The sequence below is a fragment of the Miniopterus natalensis genome, chromosome 9, assembly GCF_054644295.1.
Source record: "Miniopterus natalensis isolate mMinNat1 chromosome 9, mMinNat1.hap1, whole genome shotgun sequence".
In the NCBI taxonomy this organism is placed as follows: Eukaryota; Metazoa; Chordata; class Mammalia; order Chiroptera; family Miniopteridae; genus Miniopterus; species Miniopterus natalensis.
In genome coordinates this window covers 41,295,052-41,312,479 of record NC_142089.1, presented here as the reverse complement: position 1 = coordinate 41,312,479, position 17,428 = coordinate 41,295,052, and the positions used below count along the sequence as shown (strand labels likewise).

At 37.4% G+C, this 17,428-nt stretch overlaps 1 protein-coding gene across 4 annotated transcripts; it reads left to right on the top strand.

The window, feature by feature from the left end:
• Positions 1 to 1,693: 1,693 nt before the first annotated feature.
• On the top strand, positions 1,694 to 17,428 carry SERBP1 (SERPINE1 mRNA binding protein 1). 4 transcript variants are annotated; one of them, XM_016208116.2, is made up of 8 exons: positions 1,694 to 2,086; positions 5,592 to 5,742; positions 6,385 to 6,525; positions 6,656 to 6,727; positions 7,323 to 7,442; positions 10,307 to 10,484; positions 13,182 to 13,355; positions 15,218 to 17,428. In XM_016208116.2, exons 1-8 carry the CDS (start codon positions 1,774 to 1,776, stop codon positions 15,272 to 15,274), a joined length of 1,206 nt encoding a protein of 401 aa, XP_016063602.1. In that variant the 5' UTR covers positions 1,694 to 1,773; the 3' UTR covers positions 15,275 to 17,428. The 4 variants fall into 4 exon arrangements, with proteins under 4 accessions (XP_016063602.1, XP_016063596.1, XP_016063616.1 ...); XM_016208110.2 differs by having other exon boundaries at positions 6,638 to 6,727; XM_016208130.2 differs by having other exon boundaries at positions 1,697 to 2,086; positions 7,368 to 7,442.

Here is a 17,428-nt window from a genome sequence, read left to right as displayed (position 1 = left end):
GGTAAAGAGAAAAGGTTTTTAAAGCATGGAGATCTTCCAAATTGCACTTAAGCTATTTTCAAAGGGGCATGAAGAATGTGGTCAAAAACTCCCTGTCTGTTGTCTTCGTAGGAGCCAAAAGAGCCAGAGCTTATAGAAGGTGGTGGTGTGTGTGTGGCAGGGAGGGAGGCAACAGAGAAATAAGTGACTTTGAGGAGTGGGGGCTGGATTTAGAAATAAGAAAAGCACCAGGCTTGCTGCCACATGCCTGTAATGTAACTCTTTTACTTCTCTGTTAAGGAATTGATTTAAAATCTGCTCAGAAATTAGTAAGATCACATTCAGCCATGTTACATACTCTGCCTGGCATGCAACAATATTTAAATCTTATTAAATACTGGAAATTAACTAATAATTGACTTCTATCAGAAGGCACAGTTTGAGTTAAAGGGTTGATGTCAACAGTCTCATTACGGAGTTAGAAGCGGGGTTTAACTCCTGGCACTACCACTTAACAGAGGTGTGAACTTGTTAAGTCATTCCACCTCTGAAATGGTTTCACCATCGGCGAAAAGGGGAAAGTACCTACCTAAAAAGTTGTTCAGATTAAGGTTATTCATAGCTCCCGGATCACAGAGATGCATTTTCTATTAAATTTTGTGTTAATGTTAAAAGGTTTAAAAATTATGACGACAGCGTTACCAAATACGCGTGAATCTGCACTGACACTCAGTTACCTTAACAGACGTTAATATTCTCAACTAATATCAGTGCTTTTAGTATGTGACAATCCGCTGACATTTTCCTCCCCTCATTGCACCCCTCAGCACACCACACACTCAGATGCTCTAAAATGTTATTTCTTGAGCACATGTTACTATCATCTAATCCTCGGCTAGCTGGACACTAATGGACAATGGGATTGGCTCTGGACAAGTGTTTCTAGAAACGGTGCCTTTTCGAGGCTTGCCCTGTATCTAGCTGGAGCCGCACCGTCAGGAGTTAACAGTAATTAAAGCATCAGTAGCAAAACCGTGTTTCTCACCCAGGGAAGGCGCGCAACACTCCCATGTGATAGTTCGACTTGTTCTTCACGTCCCTGCGAGAGGAAGCGTATTCTGCCTCACGTTCAACACTGTCGGTTCATTATTCGGGGTACAGGAGGGCGACGCCAGCAACTGAGCAGCGAGGGGCTTGAATTGAAACAGGTCGGGTGCTGCTGGGTGAGGCCAGGGCGGCACCTCAGCAACCCCCGAGCCCCGGAAGTTTGCGAGTCTCCAGCTGTAAGATCTGGAGTCACCTTGACCCTCCCGGAAAGGTGGGGAAAGTTAGTCGGAGACGGGGCGAGTGAAACCAAAGACAGAGAACTTTCGGGAGCAAAATACGCCGTCACGTTTTCCTGTTTTCAGTAGAGCTCGAGACTCGAGAGAGTTTAAGGGTGGCAAGAGCAGGTGGCAGGGCTCCGCCCACCACCATGCTTCCCCTCCCCTCACTGGCACGCTGCACTCTCTCCGTCAGGTCCCACCTCTCAGGCGCGCGCGAAGAGTTGTCGCGCCGTGCATTCTGGGAATTGTAGTCCTGGTGCCAGGAACCGCCTCGGTAGAAGCGACTCTAGCCTACATACCCCGTGATGCCCTGCGGCGCTCGCCGCTCCCGGATGTGTGCCTGGCGCCGGAAGAGAAGACGGCCCCCCTCTTTCGGCCCGGCCATCTTGTGGGAAGAGCTGAAGCAGGCGCTCTTGGCTCGGCGCGGCCCGCTGCAATCCGTGGAGGAACGCGCCGCCGAGCCACCATCATGCCTGGGCATTTACAGGAAGGCTTCGGCTGCGTGGTCACCAACCGATTCGACCAGTTATTTGACGACGAATCGGACCCCTTCGAGGTGTTGAAGGCGGCAGAGAACAAGAAAAAAGAAGCCGGCGGGGGCGGTGTTGGGGGCCCTGGGGCCAAGAGCGCAGCTCAGGCCGCAGCCCAGAACAACTCCAATGCGGCAGGCAAACAGCTGCGTAAAGAGTCCCAGAAAGAACGCAAGAACCCGCTGCCGTCCAACGTTGGCGTGGCTGACAAGAAAGAGGAGACGCAGCCGCCCGTGGCGCTTAAGAAAGAAGGTAAAGCCGTGGTAGAAGGTGGGGAAGACCCAGGATGAGGGAAGGAGCGGGGCGGACTTGCAACTACCACTTGCTTCCCGAGCTCCGAGCGTCCGCGGAAGGTTTTGCCGCCTATCTTTCCCCACACGACAAAAGCGAGCTCCTGAGAGCTGGTAGCCCCAAGTTCAAACCACCACCTGCAAGGTTCCTGGAGCCACCCCCTTCGCGCCTCGGGTTCTGAGCGGAGGAGCGTGGTCTGGAGATAAGCTGTTCCTCAGCGAGCTTGGGATCCCGGGAGGTGGTTGTCTTCCCGCCGGACTCCTCAGGCGGGCGCATGGACTGAGGTTACGGGGAAGCATGGGGTCCCCCAGCTTCCTCCTGTTCAGAGCTCTCCCTCAGTGTGATGTTCTGAGGTGCAGTTGTCTGGTTTAGGCTTCTGTCCTGCCATCTTGTCCCACGATGGCGCGGAGTACCCCAGTGAAAAGCCGAGGGTCGGAGCTTATACCAAGCCCCTTCTCTGTTCGAGGTTACCAGATACTGTGGGGTAAGCTCCTGTTTTAGGTGTCACATGCGCCTTATTGTTCCCCCCGCACCTCAGTTTTGAACTTAGTAAGTTGCTGGAGCGAGTTAAGCTGTTGGGAAGGAGAGAAATGTGGCTACATTCGATTAAGCAGAAGCGGGAATTCTGAATGAAGAGGGATTATTTGAGGAAGTCCCGAGGCTCGTCCTCTTGTCACGACCCTTTCTCCGTCTCCCGCACTCAGTTTCGGGTGGCGTGGCTCGGCCCGGCCCTCGTGGTGAAATGAGTGCAGAGGCTGTCATGTTAGCCGGAGCAGGGAGCTTTTTTGAGTGTAGCTTTTTCTCCACATGTGCGGGAAGCATGGTCAGGATTTCATTGGCGGGTAATAGCTGCTTCCAGGTCACACTGTAAACTTCACAGGAGTGCCTTAAGCTTGAATTTTGCTTTCTCACTCCTCACGGGTTTGTCTTTTGTGGTGAGCGAAAAAGCAAAACAGTTGAGGACAAGAAAAAGCATACGTGATGAGGAGCAAATAGGTGTAGGACTCTTGGTTGGTTTCATACATTTAAAGTTGAAATTTTGCTTTGCTGCCACGTGCTCCGGAAGGGAGTTGCTCATTAGCTTTAGTTGAATTCGTTAACGTTCAACTAATTAAAAAAAAAAGAAAAGAATACAATTGTGTTATGTTTTGGATTAGGGTTTTTTGTTTTGTTTGTTTTTAATGAGAACTTCTGTGAGGCTTGGCGTGAAGAACCGAGGTGGTGAATAAAACAAAAGAATTCTTGTATTAAAATTACAGGTTTGGGGAAGCACAAGTTGGAGTATTAGAAAAGCATGTATACATCCCTCAAGCCAAATATCTATTTCGTCAACTAAGCTTTATAGCAACCTGTAGCACAACTAAATAAATAAGGAGCACTGGCTTGACTTGTGTAATCATTTAAACTGCTCAACTTTACCTCTTTGATTAGACTAGTCCCAAGAAAGCACGTGAAAAAAATTGAGTCTGAAGTGTAAATCTAGAACGTACAAGGTAGGTGTGTTCACCCATTTTGAATGTTCAAAGGATGAAGCATGTTTGAAATCCCCCATTGTTTGGATCTTAAAGCCCATCTTTGAAACAAGCTCTTACCTGGGAACTACAATTTTAAGTTACAAAGGTTGGGAATTTCATAAATTTATAACCAAGACTGAGTTTGCCATTCAGTAGTCTTCCCTTGGGAAACCTCCCATATTAGGTACCAACATTTTCCTTAGATCAGTGTTTCAGAGCACGCTTAACTTTAAATTGCATAAAACAAACATAAATAAAGGGAAAATGTTGAATGAAAAATACTGGTTTGAGATCCTGCTGTCAGTTGATGTTCTGGGCATTGGGGAAGGATAGACCTGTAAACAGTCTCTTCCTTTTGTAGTGGAAAGGATTGTTAAACCCTGGTCATGTGTTAATGTACTTTTGAAGATAGGTCCTAGCACAGTGTTAGACATACCCTAGATATGTATTTAATGTTAATATTATAAGAATTAGCTTTGTAGCTCGTTTTTTGTCCATTTGAAGAACTTGAGAATTGACACCACAGAAGTGATAACTTGTAGACCAAGGTGTTGTGTGCGTTTTTTGTTTGTTTAATTAAAAGCCTGGACTCTAGTAAAAATAAAGTGAGCTTGCAAGTACAGATAAATATATCAAGAGAAGCATTTTTAAATGTCGATTATGGGGTGAATATATTTGGTAAGTTTTTTAGATTCTATAAGCCTAATATTGAGTATTGGGTGGGGAAGCAAGCCATTGTTCATTTGGGTGTGTTTGGCTTGGATATCATTATAAAAGACTGGTTCCATAGCTCCACCCCAATACACTATAGCTCTGACGAAATTTATTTAAGTGCCTTGGTAAAAGATGTAACAATGTGCCTATCCTGAGAGTTTATGTGGAATGGACTTTAAAATTTCATTGAAGAGTTTGATATTTACTGTTTTTTACTCTAGTTACAAGCACCTGGACAATTTGGTACATTTTGATGGTGTTCCACTTTCTTAGAAAGAACCAGGGTGAATCAACTTAAGATCTTGTTATAAAAACAAGTTCCTCAGCTGCTATTTGACTTTGTCAGAAATTGTGGTTTGGGAATTAAGGCGTACCTGAAATTTTTGTCATGAGTTTAGCCATCAGTCTACTTATTTTTAAGGCCACCAGTAATGCATATTGGTTGCCTCATGAGCATTAGACACTAACAGGAGAAAAGTAATAAAGGAAGAAATCAGTAAATGCACTGGTAAGAGAAACCAAAAAAAAAGTTCTCCATCCGAGTATTTTAGATGTTGCATAACAATTTTTTTTGTTAGGTGTAGTGTGTATATATACATATATATGTATACATATATAAAAACTAAATGGAGGATGGTGCTTTTTTTCTGGTTAAATAGCTATTTCAAACTATGGAGATGCAATCTTAAGTGCTATTTGTTTTCCATTTAATTTTGTAATTTCATAGAATTATCAGTCGTTTTACTCTTTTGAGGGTTCTTTCCCCCTCCAGATTATGTAAATTAAAAGTGTGGCCTTTTAAATTTTTTTGAGGTTCCTTATCTGATGAATGTGTATGGATTTGCTTGGTTATTATTTATGAATGACTACTGGTGTTATCTTTGGTGTCTAAAGCCAAAATGTGTCATTTGCCTAAAAATTTCTTTAAATTTAGAATTCTAAATTAAGAGACTGGGGCATTTTGAAAAGTGAGAGGAATAATGGCTGCCTACCCAGGTGACTTCCAAGTCGGTTACAGAGAATGCTTTGGGGGGGGGGGGGTGTTACTTGGAAAACTAGATATGTTTGAAACAAGTTTATTTAAAATAGGAATTTCTATAAGTACTTTGTTCTACTTTAGAGATGCCCAATGTTTGCCTTTTTTAGCAGTAAGTGCTAGTTAGTGGACCCAAAAGTTTAGGCCTAAATTTTTTTGTATTGCAAATATAATTTGTTTATGCTGTTATTTATCATTTTAGGAATAAGACGTGTTGGAAGAAGACCTGATCAGCAACTTCAGGGTGAAGGGAAAATAATTGATAGGAGACCAGAACGGCGACCACCGCGTGAACGACGATTTGAAAAGCCACTTGAAGAAAAGGGTGAAGGAGGAGAATTTTCAGTTGATAGGCAAGATTTTTTAAAAATCTCTTCATGTTTTGTCAGTCTATAGAGTCATAGCTTAACACAAAGCTATAAATTGGTCATAATTGCCAGCAGTGTGGCTGGTTATGTTTATCAGTTTTTTTCAAAGAAACATCTGAATTTGTGCATTGTTATACATCAGACATTTCAATAGCAGTTTTTAGTGTTCAACCTTAGATTTCTTGTAGTGAAACACTTAATTGAATTGGTAGACAATTTCTTTTTCTTGCTATCCCCAGATGTTAACAGGAAAGTTCTGTTGAGCTGTTATAGCAAAACAGATTACTCATTATGCAGGTTAGATTTGTTTATTTTAAGTATTAAGTGTATTGGTGGATAGCAGGTTTACTCTATTGTAATGTAAAATGAATAACAATTAAAAGAATGCACTAATAGTAGGTTTTAGACAATAAAAATACTTTTCTTGTTTTGGGGGTAGCTAGCTAGCTGCTTAGTTGTTTTGATTTCCTTTATGTGTTTAGAAATAGACTGTTTTGAATTTTCTAAAACATGTGTTTAACTGTTGACTTATGAGCCAATAAATGTATTCCTGTATTTTTGAGTATTTAAATGAATTTCCCTTTTTTTCTGGAAACCTGGGATGTATATAATCTTCGTTTGTTGTAGACCAATTATTGACCGGCCTATCCGAGGCCGTGGTGGTCTTGGAAGAGGTCGAGGAGGCCGTGGACGTGGAATGGGCCGAGGAGATGGATTTGATTCTCGTGGCAAACGTGAATTTGATAGGCATAGTGGAAGTGATAGATCGTAAGTCTTATATTGGTTTTTATTTTAGTTTTATATTTGATACTATTTTTTTAATAAAACAAAATTTGAATTTCTAGAATTAAAGAGTATTATGTTAACTCAGTTTTGTTAGTTCTTTCTCACATTACAGTGGCCTGAAGCATGAGGACAAACGTGGAGGTAGCGGATCTCACAACTGGGGAACTGTCAAAGACGAATTAACGTTGGTATTCTGATTTTTAAAAATAATCTTAATAAAACTGATCCTATACTTTACTAGAAGTTCACCCATAACTCTTAAATATTATTTGTCCCTGGAACAAGAATAGAATAGCTCTCATCTTACAGCTATTTCCATACAAGATAAAGTCTTGTTGGATATGTTTAGGTTACAGTCAAACCTAAACATATCCAGTTGGTATCAAGTGACCAATTTTTCTATATTTTAGTATATATGATATCAGTTTTTTTCATATGGCTATATAGCTTTTCCTGAAACCCTTTGAAGTTGGGTATTCTGATTTTCTGTATTTTTAATAGTTTGTAGCTATTGACCCTTCTGGTCATTAACAAAAATTTGATAGGCCAGTGAGGCTTTGTTTTAAAACTAATTGTTTTGTCCTGCTGCTTTTTGAATAAAGTACTATAACTTGGATCAGTATACATTTTGAAGTTATTTCTCTTAAAGGTCTACTGGAGTATAAATTTAATAAGAAAAGACTTAGGGAATGTGAGGATTTTAAAATATTTTTGTGTAATGAATTCTTCAGCTACATGTAAATGGACCTAGATGCCTTTCTTTTTCTTTCTTTCCTTAGAGAGTCCCCAAAATACATTCAGAAACAAATATCTTATAATTGCAGTGACTTGGAGCAACCAAATGTGACTGAGGAAACACCTGAAGGTGAAGAACATCCAGTTGCAGACACTGAAAATAAGTAAGTGGTTTTATGTGTAGTGGTAATGCTCCATCACTGAAATCAGTTTGTGGATTTTTACCAAGAAAACCTATAGGTTTAATGCTGTTATTGTATGGCTTTTTAACAGGAGAGACTTTCATTGTACCCCAATTCCTTAAATAGTATTTATAGAGAGAAGTGCTTTACACAGGTATATATTGGTATATTGGGCTCTAATGATTTCAAAAATAAAAATGGTTATTTCTATTTGAAATTACCATTGTTGTCTTAAAAAGATAAGGAAGATACATATTTTAGTAAAACCTGTTAGCCCCAAGCACAAAAATTAACTATTGTAACCTCAAAATAGAGAATGGGAATAAGATGCCATGCATTTTGTACCTAACTAACCTTACTTAATAGAGATAACGGTAAGATATATAAGTAATGGACAATTCAAGTGATAACTGTCTAGAGATGTTGAATAGGTGAGAACTAAAATCTGAAATTGGGGGGTTTCTAAAAATTTGACCAAATGGTTGAAATAAGAGACATTGTAATATTTAGAACCCTTAGTTCAAAATACTTTGGACCCTGTAACTACAAGTTTTCTTTTGAGACAGTTTAAAATTTAAAAAGTGACCACTTTAAAATGAGTTCCTCTCTCTCTCTTAAATTTATTTTCCATCGTTGAATTTGGAACATAGCCTTACTGGCTTGTTTTAAAATGTATAACAAATGCCAGAATATGTTATTCACTAGCTTTCTTAATCTTTTGCATTTTCTGAGTTTTTAGGTAAAAGACTTGGTTTTGAAGTGTTTGTGTATTCAAGGGTGAGAGAGTTTTAAAGATTCAAGTTATGCTGGTAGAAATAATTTAACGCCTTCCTCTGGTTGCCACCAGTGAAGCAGAAATTACATGCCAGTCATTTCTTACAGTATTGTGGTTTAAAGTCTTGCATTATCGATTTAGGTCTAATTCTTAACCAGGGCATATTCAGATCAATCAGGGAAGAGATGCTCTTCTAAACTTTGTCTTTTCTTCAGGAAGAATTGCTCTTACAGTGAACTACTATTAATGATTAGAGTATCATATTCCATGGGTTTGTCGGAATAAGGAATAATAGATTTGCTGTTGGAGACAGTAGAAAAATATATGATGTTAAATGGTGTTGTTGAACTTAGGGTAATATAAATTCATTTGTATGAAACTACATGAAATCATAATTTTGTTTGGTAAACAGTGAAATTGTGGTGCATGAATTAAATGACCCTTATGTAAGTAATAGTAAGTACTTCACAATGCTCAACACAGCTGTTGTTCCTTTAATAAGGAGCACATGTTTAAATCGCCTTAAGTGTTACCTGCAAAGATTATAAATGTCTGCCAGAAGGAAATCATGTATTTTTGATTGGGTATTGGAAACAAATACTTAATTCAGGACCCAGGAATGAAATTGAGGGTATTTGGTCTAAAGAAGATTATGATGATGGCATTAGAGCAGTCTACAGAGTAGGGGAGAATCTGAACATAGTATTGTATCTTGTATATGGAAATATAAATTTAAGAAGCAGAGCTTGGCTGACTTTGACTCCCTTATATATAGTTTCCAGAGTTTTTGTTTGGTCTCAGTTGATCCTTAACAACAATCCTTGAAGGTAGGTGTCATGGTTCCGTATGACAGAGTGTTCTGAGTTACGTTCTTGGCTATGTCACAACTTACGAGTAACTAGGACTTTTTCCCCTTCAGTTTTCTCCTCTGGACCTGATAGCCAAATCTCATCAATTCAATGTAAACTTGAAGTTTTGAGGTAGGATTAGTCAACAGGTACAGAGCAGCATAGAAGGGAGATATTTGAGCTCTAAGGATAACTGGATCACCTGCTATCTTTGGAAAGAAGCAGAGCTCCCAAAATAGCAAACAACTTGTTTGGTGATAATTGGAAATTTAGATTAGACTAAAATAATGGATTTCTAGGCCCATGCTTGCTTTCTGCAAAAAGAGGAAATCATAATATGTAATAGTTATAATTTTGAGATTTATATTTGGAAATAACTAACTTGCTATTAAGTATTTAAACCAATATGCATTGTGGAGAGTTTCATTTCTAGTGAAACCTTAGTCTCCTGTCCACATTCAGGTTGGTTTGAAAGTTGGAATATATAGAGTCTAGGATTTGTATAAACTTGGCTTTTAAAGTTTCTTTTGTTTTGCCTTCAGTATTGCTAAAATAAAAGATAGAGGAATAGTTCTTTTTATATTCTAGAATATAAAGTGTGATTCACAGGCATTCGAGATGATTACTTTCCTGTATGTTATGAGTTATGTATTGTGGGAAATTATGGAAATTAAAAATGTTTTAAGAGAAGTTAGGCCAAAGATTTTAATTTACGAAGTGTCTATTTTAGCCCCACCTTGGTGGCTTGGTTGGAGTATTGTCCCATGCACCAAGGAGGTTGTGGGTTCGATTATCGGTCTGGGCACATACTTAGGTTGTGGGTTCAGTCCCAATCTATACAAATATGGGAGGCAACCAATTGATGTTTCTCTTTCTAAAGTCAGTAACATCTTCTGGTGAGGATTAAAAAAAGAAAAAAAAAATGTATATTTTAGGTGTGATAAAGCCAATTCCAGACTGTATTAGTGATAGATGATCATTTAAAAGTTTATGAAGATGAATTGTATTTTTCTCAGTTACCTGTACTTTCACCAATTTAATAAGCATTGAATTCCTGGTGTCTACCAACTTGCATGTTAGCCATTGGGTTACAAAAATTATGATCCTCCCATCCTTGGATACTTTTCTCTGAAAGATTGACCAACCAAGATTAACTTCCCTATAAATAATACAGGTTTTTGTTAGCCACCTAGTAGGTATAAAATTTAAACATCTTTTCACAGGGAGAATGAAGTTGAAGAAGTAAAGGAAGAGGGTCCAAAAGAAATGACTTTGGATGAGTGGAAGGCTATTCAAAATAAGGACCGGGCAAAAGTAGAATTTAATATCCGAAAACCAAATGAAGGTGCTGATGGGCAGTGGAAAAAGGGATTTGTTCTTCATAAGTCAAAGAGTGAAGAGGTAAAATTAATTTTTGTGGTGGTTGAAAATTTTTTTAAATGTCTTGACAATTCAACACATTTTTTTTATCTGTTTATAAAAAAAAGTTTTACATAGGCTCATTTGTGATAGGTAAATTGCTCAAAAAGGAAAATAAACTACAGTATCATATAGTCTAAGAAATTTAGTCCCTTCTGTCAATCCATAATTATATTTAATGTAGTGACGTGCCCCCCCCAAAGGTGGTTAGTCAATATATATCATACAATTACTGTTTCAGAAATACAGTAGGTCTTTTCAGAGTTATGATGATAGTTTTTAAAATCATGCCTAAATTCAAGGACTTGTATTAGATTAAAAGAGTGGCATGTTCATGTGGCTTAATCTAAAATAAAATTGAGTCGCTTTATTCAGCATTCAGCACTTGAAACTGTCTGCCTGCCATATGTAATGGTCAGGATTCTTCAATAAATGGTACTACCCTTTATTGAGGATGATGTAAATACTGGAGAGTTAATTTATAGGTTTCCTTTTCTTACAAAACATGGGAATTAATGAGAAAGACATGTTGGTGGCTTTTAATTTTGCAGCTTCTGTTTAAGCCTTGGGGCACATTCTTAGTGGAATATCCAGGTGCTACATCCTTTTAGGGCTTGTGTAAATATGAGATTTTAGTCATAAAGTTAAATTAAAATGTTATGAAGACATCCTGTAATAAAAAGATGCAGTAAGATCTTACTACATTTTAATTTTTAAAAAAAAGTTGTGAAACAAACATGGAAACATTTTGAAATACAACAAGCTGAAGAGATTTAAATATTTTTCTAGGTTTACAGGTGATTTTTAAAAATATTGAGTCTATAAAAAATAGTATAAGTGAGGACATTGTCTTTTAAGTGTCAAGTCCTGCAGAAAAAAAACAGTTTGCTTCATTTAGAACACTTGGTTATTTTTTCATAGTTCTTGCAGGTACAGTTGTTTTGTGTATGTGTGTAAAACACATAGGATTCCAGATTAAAGAACCTTGAAAGTTCACCTTGGGGAGATTGTTGAACTAATTATTAAACTGCTTAGGTTAACATGAAAAAGATTTATTGGGTACCTTTGAGACAATTATTCGTAACTTTTGGAGGTCCTGACAGAACTTTTCTCTAGAACAAGACATGTACAAGATTCTGATATAATTTTAGGTGATTCATTAATATCCTAAAGCCTCTTCATGCATTTTATAGACATCAGGTTAGGTATCACAGTTTTAAGTATTATGGTGCACTTTTCAGAAATACACCAGGCGATGTTTATGATTTGAAATTTTTTGAAAACTATAAAATGTGAAATGGGTTATGAAAAACGTTAAAACCAGTACATTTTCATTATTAAGCCATGTTTATATGCTTTTCCAATTTATCCTACTAGTTAAAGGTTAGGGATGTATCCTGAACATCTAGACTTCCTTTATATTATTGAAGTGTAACCTTTTAGGTTGTTTCAGTAATATATCAAGTTAGATTTTTTTTTTTTTGCTTTTGTGCTCTAGAAACTTGTAAAAGCTTCTGATTGATAAATTGATACTACTTTGCAAGAGCAAACATTTAAAAATTAGACAAGTAATATATATAATTGACTTTAATTTGTTAGTGATTTTTTGGATTTACATTTACTTTTTAGGCTTCTTTAAAATAAAGAACCTTCTATTACCTTTAAATTAGGTTGGCCTGACACTAAGAGATGACAATTCGGTATTAGGTGATTAAAGGGGTGAAAGCATAGGTACAGTTACAGCATTTATTTGTACTGTAAGGGTAGTTATTGATGATTGTAATATTATAAGATACTTCAAAAGAACAAAATATTAAAATTCCTCCAGAAAAGAGGAATATATGTAGGAAAATTAAAATGTACTTTAATGTCTAAGAAAGTTTCCAATTCGAAGATTAAAACTCATTCATCCCAGATATATCAGAATTCAGGCATTAAGCAGTATAATATTCTCTGGCTGGTTTTTTTTTGCAGACTGGGTCTTGGAGCTTATTACATAAATATAAAGTAGGATCTGGATTTCACAAACATGACTATTTCATTTTAAGATGGTTCCTTTGATAAATTTAAGGTGTGGTTTTATTTGGGCGCAGCTTTTCAAGGTTCCCTTATGTAAAGTTGTGATTCACTTGAATCTGTAGCGCTCCAGTTTATATGAAAGACCATATAAAAGTTGTATATGAACAGAATGGCATTCCGAGAAGTCTACACGCAATTCTATATTCTTCCGAAGATATAAAGCAGAAGTTTTTTTTATAAAGAGATTTAGAATACTACATCAGTAATAAGAACCTTACATGCTATCTATCCATGTCTTTATCAGGGGTTCCTTTATGGGAATCCTAATCTGAGGAGCATAAATGTACTGCTAAAGATTAGGATTCATTAGGTTTGAGGTGGGGCCCAGCCGCTTGAATGGCTGTGATTATATACCTGTAATTGAGACTTGCCAATATCACCTGTAATTTCAAGTTAAGAGAATATGAAGGAGAAAAGTGAAAGGAATTCTTCCACTACCACTATGGCTGATCCCAAATCTTATTATCTATAGTGGTTTTGAAATATTTGTTCACATAAAGTGCAGATAGGATGTTTGGTCTTTTAAGAAGAAAGCTCATTTAGAAATTTGGAACATTGCTTTTCTAGTAATCACCCAGTGGCCTTTACTTAAAATTTTAGGCTCATGCTGAAGATTCGGTTATGGACCATCATTTCCGGAAGCCAGCAAATGATATAACATCTCAGCTGGAGATCAATTTTGGAGACCTTGGCCGCCCAGGACGTGGTGGCAGGGGAGGACGAGGTGGCCGTGGGCGTGGTGGACGTCCAAACCGTGGCAGCAGGACTGACAAGGTAATTTTTAAAGACTTCTTTTGTTCTTTTAAGTAATTCAGGGACCTCTTTAGGTAGGTTCACTGCAGGGGGTCCTTTTGGAAACATAAGTAGAAGGAAAAAAGGTAGACATCTTTAAGAAACTACATGTTAGCCCAGCTGGTGTGGCTCTGGTTGAGAGTTGACCCATGAACCAGGAGGCCACAGTTGATTTCCAGTCAGGGCACATGCCCGGGTTGTGGGCTCGAACCCCAGTAGGGGGCATGCAGGATGCAGCTGATCAGTTACTCTCATCATTGATGTTTCTATCTCTCCTCCCTTCCTCTCTCTGAAATCAATAAAAACGTATTTTTTAAAAAAGAAAGAAACTACATTTTAGGCCCTGGCCAGGTACTCGGTTAGAATGTTCTCCCTATATGCCAAGCTTGGGGGTGGGATCCCTGGTCAGGGCACATAAAAGTACCAACCAATGAATGCATAAATAGTGGAACAAAAAATCTGTCTCTCTCCCTTCCCCCCTTTTGCTCTCTAAAATCAATAATTTTTTGAAAAAACAACTACTTTTTAGGTTATATTTTTGTTTAAAGTGCTTAAAAGACTGAGTAGTGCTGCCAGTAGAATGAAATGATTGTCTTTTATTGAATACTTAATCAGGTGCTGGTCATGGTGCTGTGCTAGGCGTTTTATGTGCTATATTATTTAATTCGTGTTACTATGTTAGCATCCCCATTTTGCAGCAGAAGAATTCAATCACAGGGAACCAAGTTAAGTCTTGGCCTTTGACAGTTGTCTACTTGAAATGCCAACTACATCCTTTGCATTGACTCTTCACTGCTTTTTACGTCTTAGGTTAACATAACCTTTGTGTCCATTGTATAATTGTGTGAAACTCGGTACTGATGATCTAGTGAACACCTTTTTAGTTCTTGATTTTTAAAAAAAAATAGTTTTATTGATTTCAGAGAGAGGAAGGGAGAAGGGAGAGAGAGAGAAACATTAATGGTGAGAGTCATTGATTGGCTGCCTCTTGCACACCCCCTTACTGGAGTGTCGAGTCCCCAACCCAGGCACGTGCCCTAACTAGGAATGGAACGGTGACCTCCAGGTTCATAGGTGGATGCTCAACTGCTGAACCATGCCAGCTGGGCAGTTCTTGATTTTTTTTTTTTAAACTAGACTGTTATGTAAGAACTGGAATTCATTTTTGTTGTAGTTTATCTAGTGTACAGCCATAATGTCCTCCTGAATTCCCAACACCTGATACACAAATTGGGGGGCCTTGATTGGGTCTGCCAGTATTTAATTATAGTGGTATCTTAAATATTACAGATTTTATGGTCACCAGTAACAATGTAATGATATTTTGTTTCTGTTTCTTCCTCTGATATCAGGTGTTTTTAACAGCCAATGTTATGTATATGGACCTTTTCAATACTTTTGGGGCTTTTTTGTTATTTGTATATTGTAAATGGCAATTGGGTCCCATTCTAACATTGATGAATGTGCTGCTTAAATAAATGTAATCCGTTTCTTAGTTTTCAAATTGATGCCATTCTTATTTAGCAAGTGGGAAAAATATAGGAATGCTTAACAACAAAGAATCTATAAACACATCCCATATGAATCGACTTGTGTGATTTGTTAGAAAAATAACCCATGCTGTTACTAAGGAATTTTCCTAGGTCTTGATAGAAATGCAGGACAAGGCTCATTGCAAATGTTTGTGGTCCTGTTCTGACCCAGAATTTTGCCTTTAAAGATTTGACACATTTTACTTAGTATTTTAACTTCAAGATATTTTAGAATTCTGTGTCTAAATGTAGACACTGGCAGTTTATTTTTAAGATTTGAGCATTATTCATTTTAATTTGTTTCTTTTTCAGTCAAGTGCTTCTGCTCCTGATGTAGATGACCCAGAGGCATTCCCAGCTCTGGCTTAACTGGATGCCATAAGACAACCCCGGTTCCTTTGTGGACCCGACTTCTCTGAGGTTTTGCATGCTTAAGGATCCCAACCGACTAAGAAATTAAAAAAAAAAAAAAAAAAAGACTGTCATTCATACCACTCACACCAACAGACTGAGTTTTACCTGTTTTGAAAATGAACTTCTCTTGCTCCACAGAAGTAACAATATGGTAGTCAGTTTTGTATTTAGAAATGTATTGGTAGCAGGGATGTTTTCAGAGATTATGCATTCTTCATGAATATTTTGTATTGCTGCTTGCAAATATGCATTTCCAAACTTGAAATATAGGTGTGAACATGTGTACCAGTTTAAAGCTTTCACTTCATTTGTGTTTTTTAATTAAGGATTTAGATGTTCCCCCAGTTACAAACCGGTTTTAAATATTGGAATAATATCAGTTTTACTACCTGCTTTGCATTTACACACATGGTCAACTGGGACATGTCAACTCTGATTGTCAAAAGTTATGCTGTGTGGAATACTAACAACTTTATGTATTTTAACTTAGTTTTAATATTTTCATTTCTGGGGAAAATATCTTTTCACTTCTCATGATAGCTATTATATGCTAAATCTTTATACAGAAATATCAGACTTGAACAAATTCAAAGCACATTGGTTTACTAATCCTTGCTCCTGCTTGGTTCATTAGGTTCAAATTATAATTGATTGACAATTTCAACTATATTTTAAAGTGTGTGACTTTCCCATTTTAAAAACCAAACTAGACACCTTACTGTCTAGTAGAAAGTTGTTTAAGCTACTTATTGTTGATAAACACATCCTGTCAGGTGAAGTAGTTTTATGAGTGTTGGGCTTTTCCCCCCTCCAACAGGGTGGGTATAACAAAGTTGATTTGGCTAATGCGTAATATTTAAACTGCATCTGGCCACTCAGTATGATTTGTGTGTGAAAGGTCCCAAATCAAAATTGTATACCCATAATCAATGACCCTTTATCCTTTCCTGTTCTAAAGAAACCAAAGGGCCTGGTTAGTATGGTAAGATGCAGAGTGTTACTTTTTGGAATTTGGAAAGCAGACAGCTTTACTTTGTAAGGTTGGAACAGCAGTACCATCCATGAAATATAAACCAAAAGTCTTATTGTTGCCGAATTTCTTATATTGCTATTAGTTTTGGTCTTAAGTTGATATGTGACTGTTCCACAGAAGGTGATAAGTATCTTTTACCTCTTCCTGCATTAGAAAATTAGGTTATAATAATGGATTCCTGAATGGGACCGTCAGCGCACTTAGTAACATGATCAATAAACAGGTTTTCTAGGATTTTTTTTTTTTTTTTAGTCTTCTGCCATATTTATTGTTAAGCAGAAAAATTTATTTACAGTTTTAAAGATTTTTTTGTCACTCATTAATTTTCAGTAATTTTCTACCTATGTGTGGTAATGTTCAGTTTTTAAAATATTGAAAATCTTAAGTCATAAAATGTCTGCTGTTTGCTGACTAGTTCTCCCATATACTTCCAAAACAGAGATTGTATAGTACAAAAGTTATTCATTTGAATTAGATTTATTAACCTAGTTACCTACTAGTTTGCCATGTTAGGAAGGAGGCAATTGGTTTTAAATGATGGATAACTTGTGCTGGTGTTTTGGATCTTATGATGCTGAGTGTGTTCTGTACTGGTGCTAATGTCTAATATAATTTTATATTTACAAACATACCTGCTACCCAGAGGCAAATATTAATTTAGTCCATATGGACTATTGACCCCTCCTAAGTTAGTGTATTTGGACTTTCAAGTATCTTAACTCATTTCTGGACATGTAACATGTTTATAAACCTCTTGATTTCTAGCAACATAGAAAACACCTGCTATTAAAAACACTTCACAAGCTCCACTCACTGTCAGCCATTGCTGGCATTCTGTCACTAAAGAATAGACAGCAATATCTGATATGTTGCAAGCTTTCAAGATAGCCTGAACTTCTAAAAGTTGGTCCATTAGTTGTATCTGATGGATGTAAATTTGCCTCCTAGTTCACTTTGTGTCAAGAGCTAAAACTGTGAACCTAACTTTCTTTTATTGGTGGGTAATGACTGAAAATAAAGATTTTATTTTCATGCTCACTTCTTAAAAATCATAAAAACAATCAAATAGGAACCCA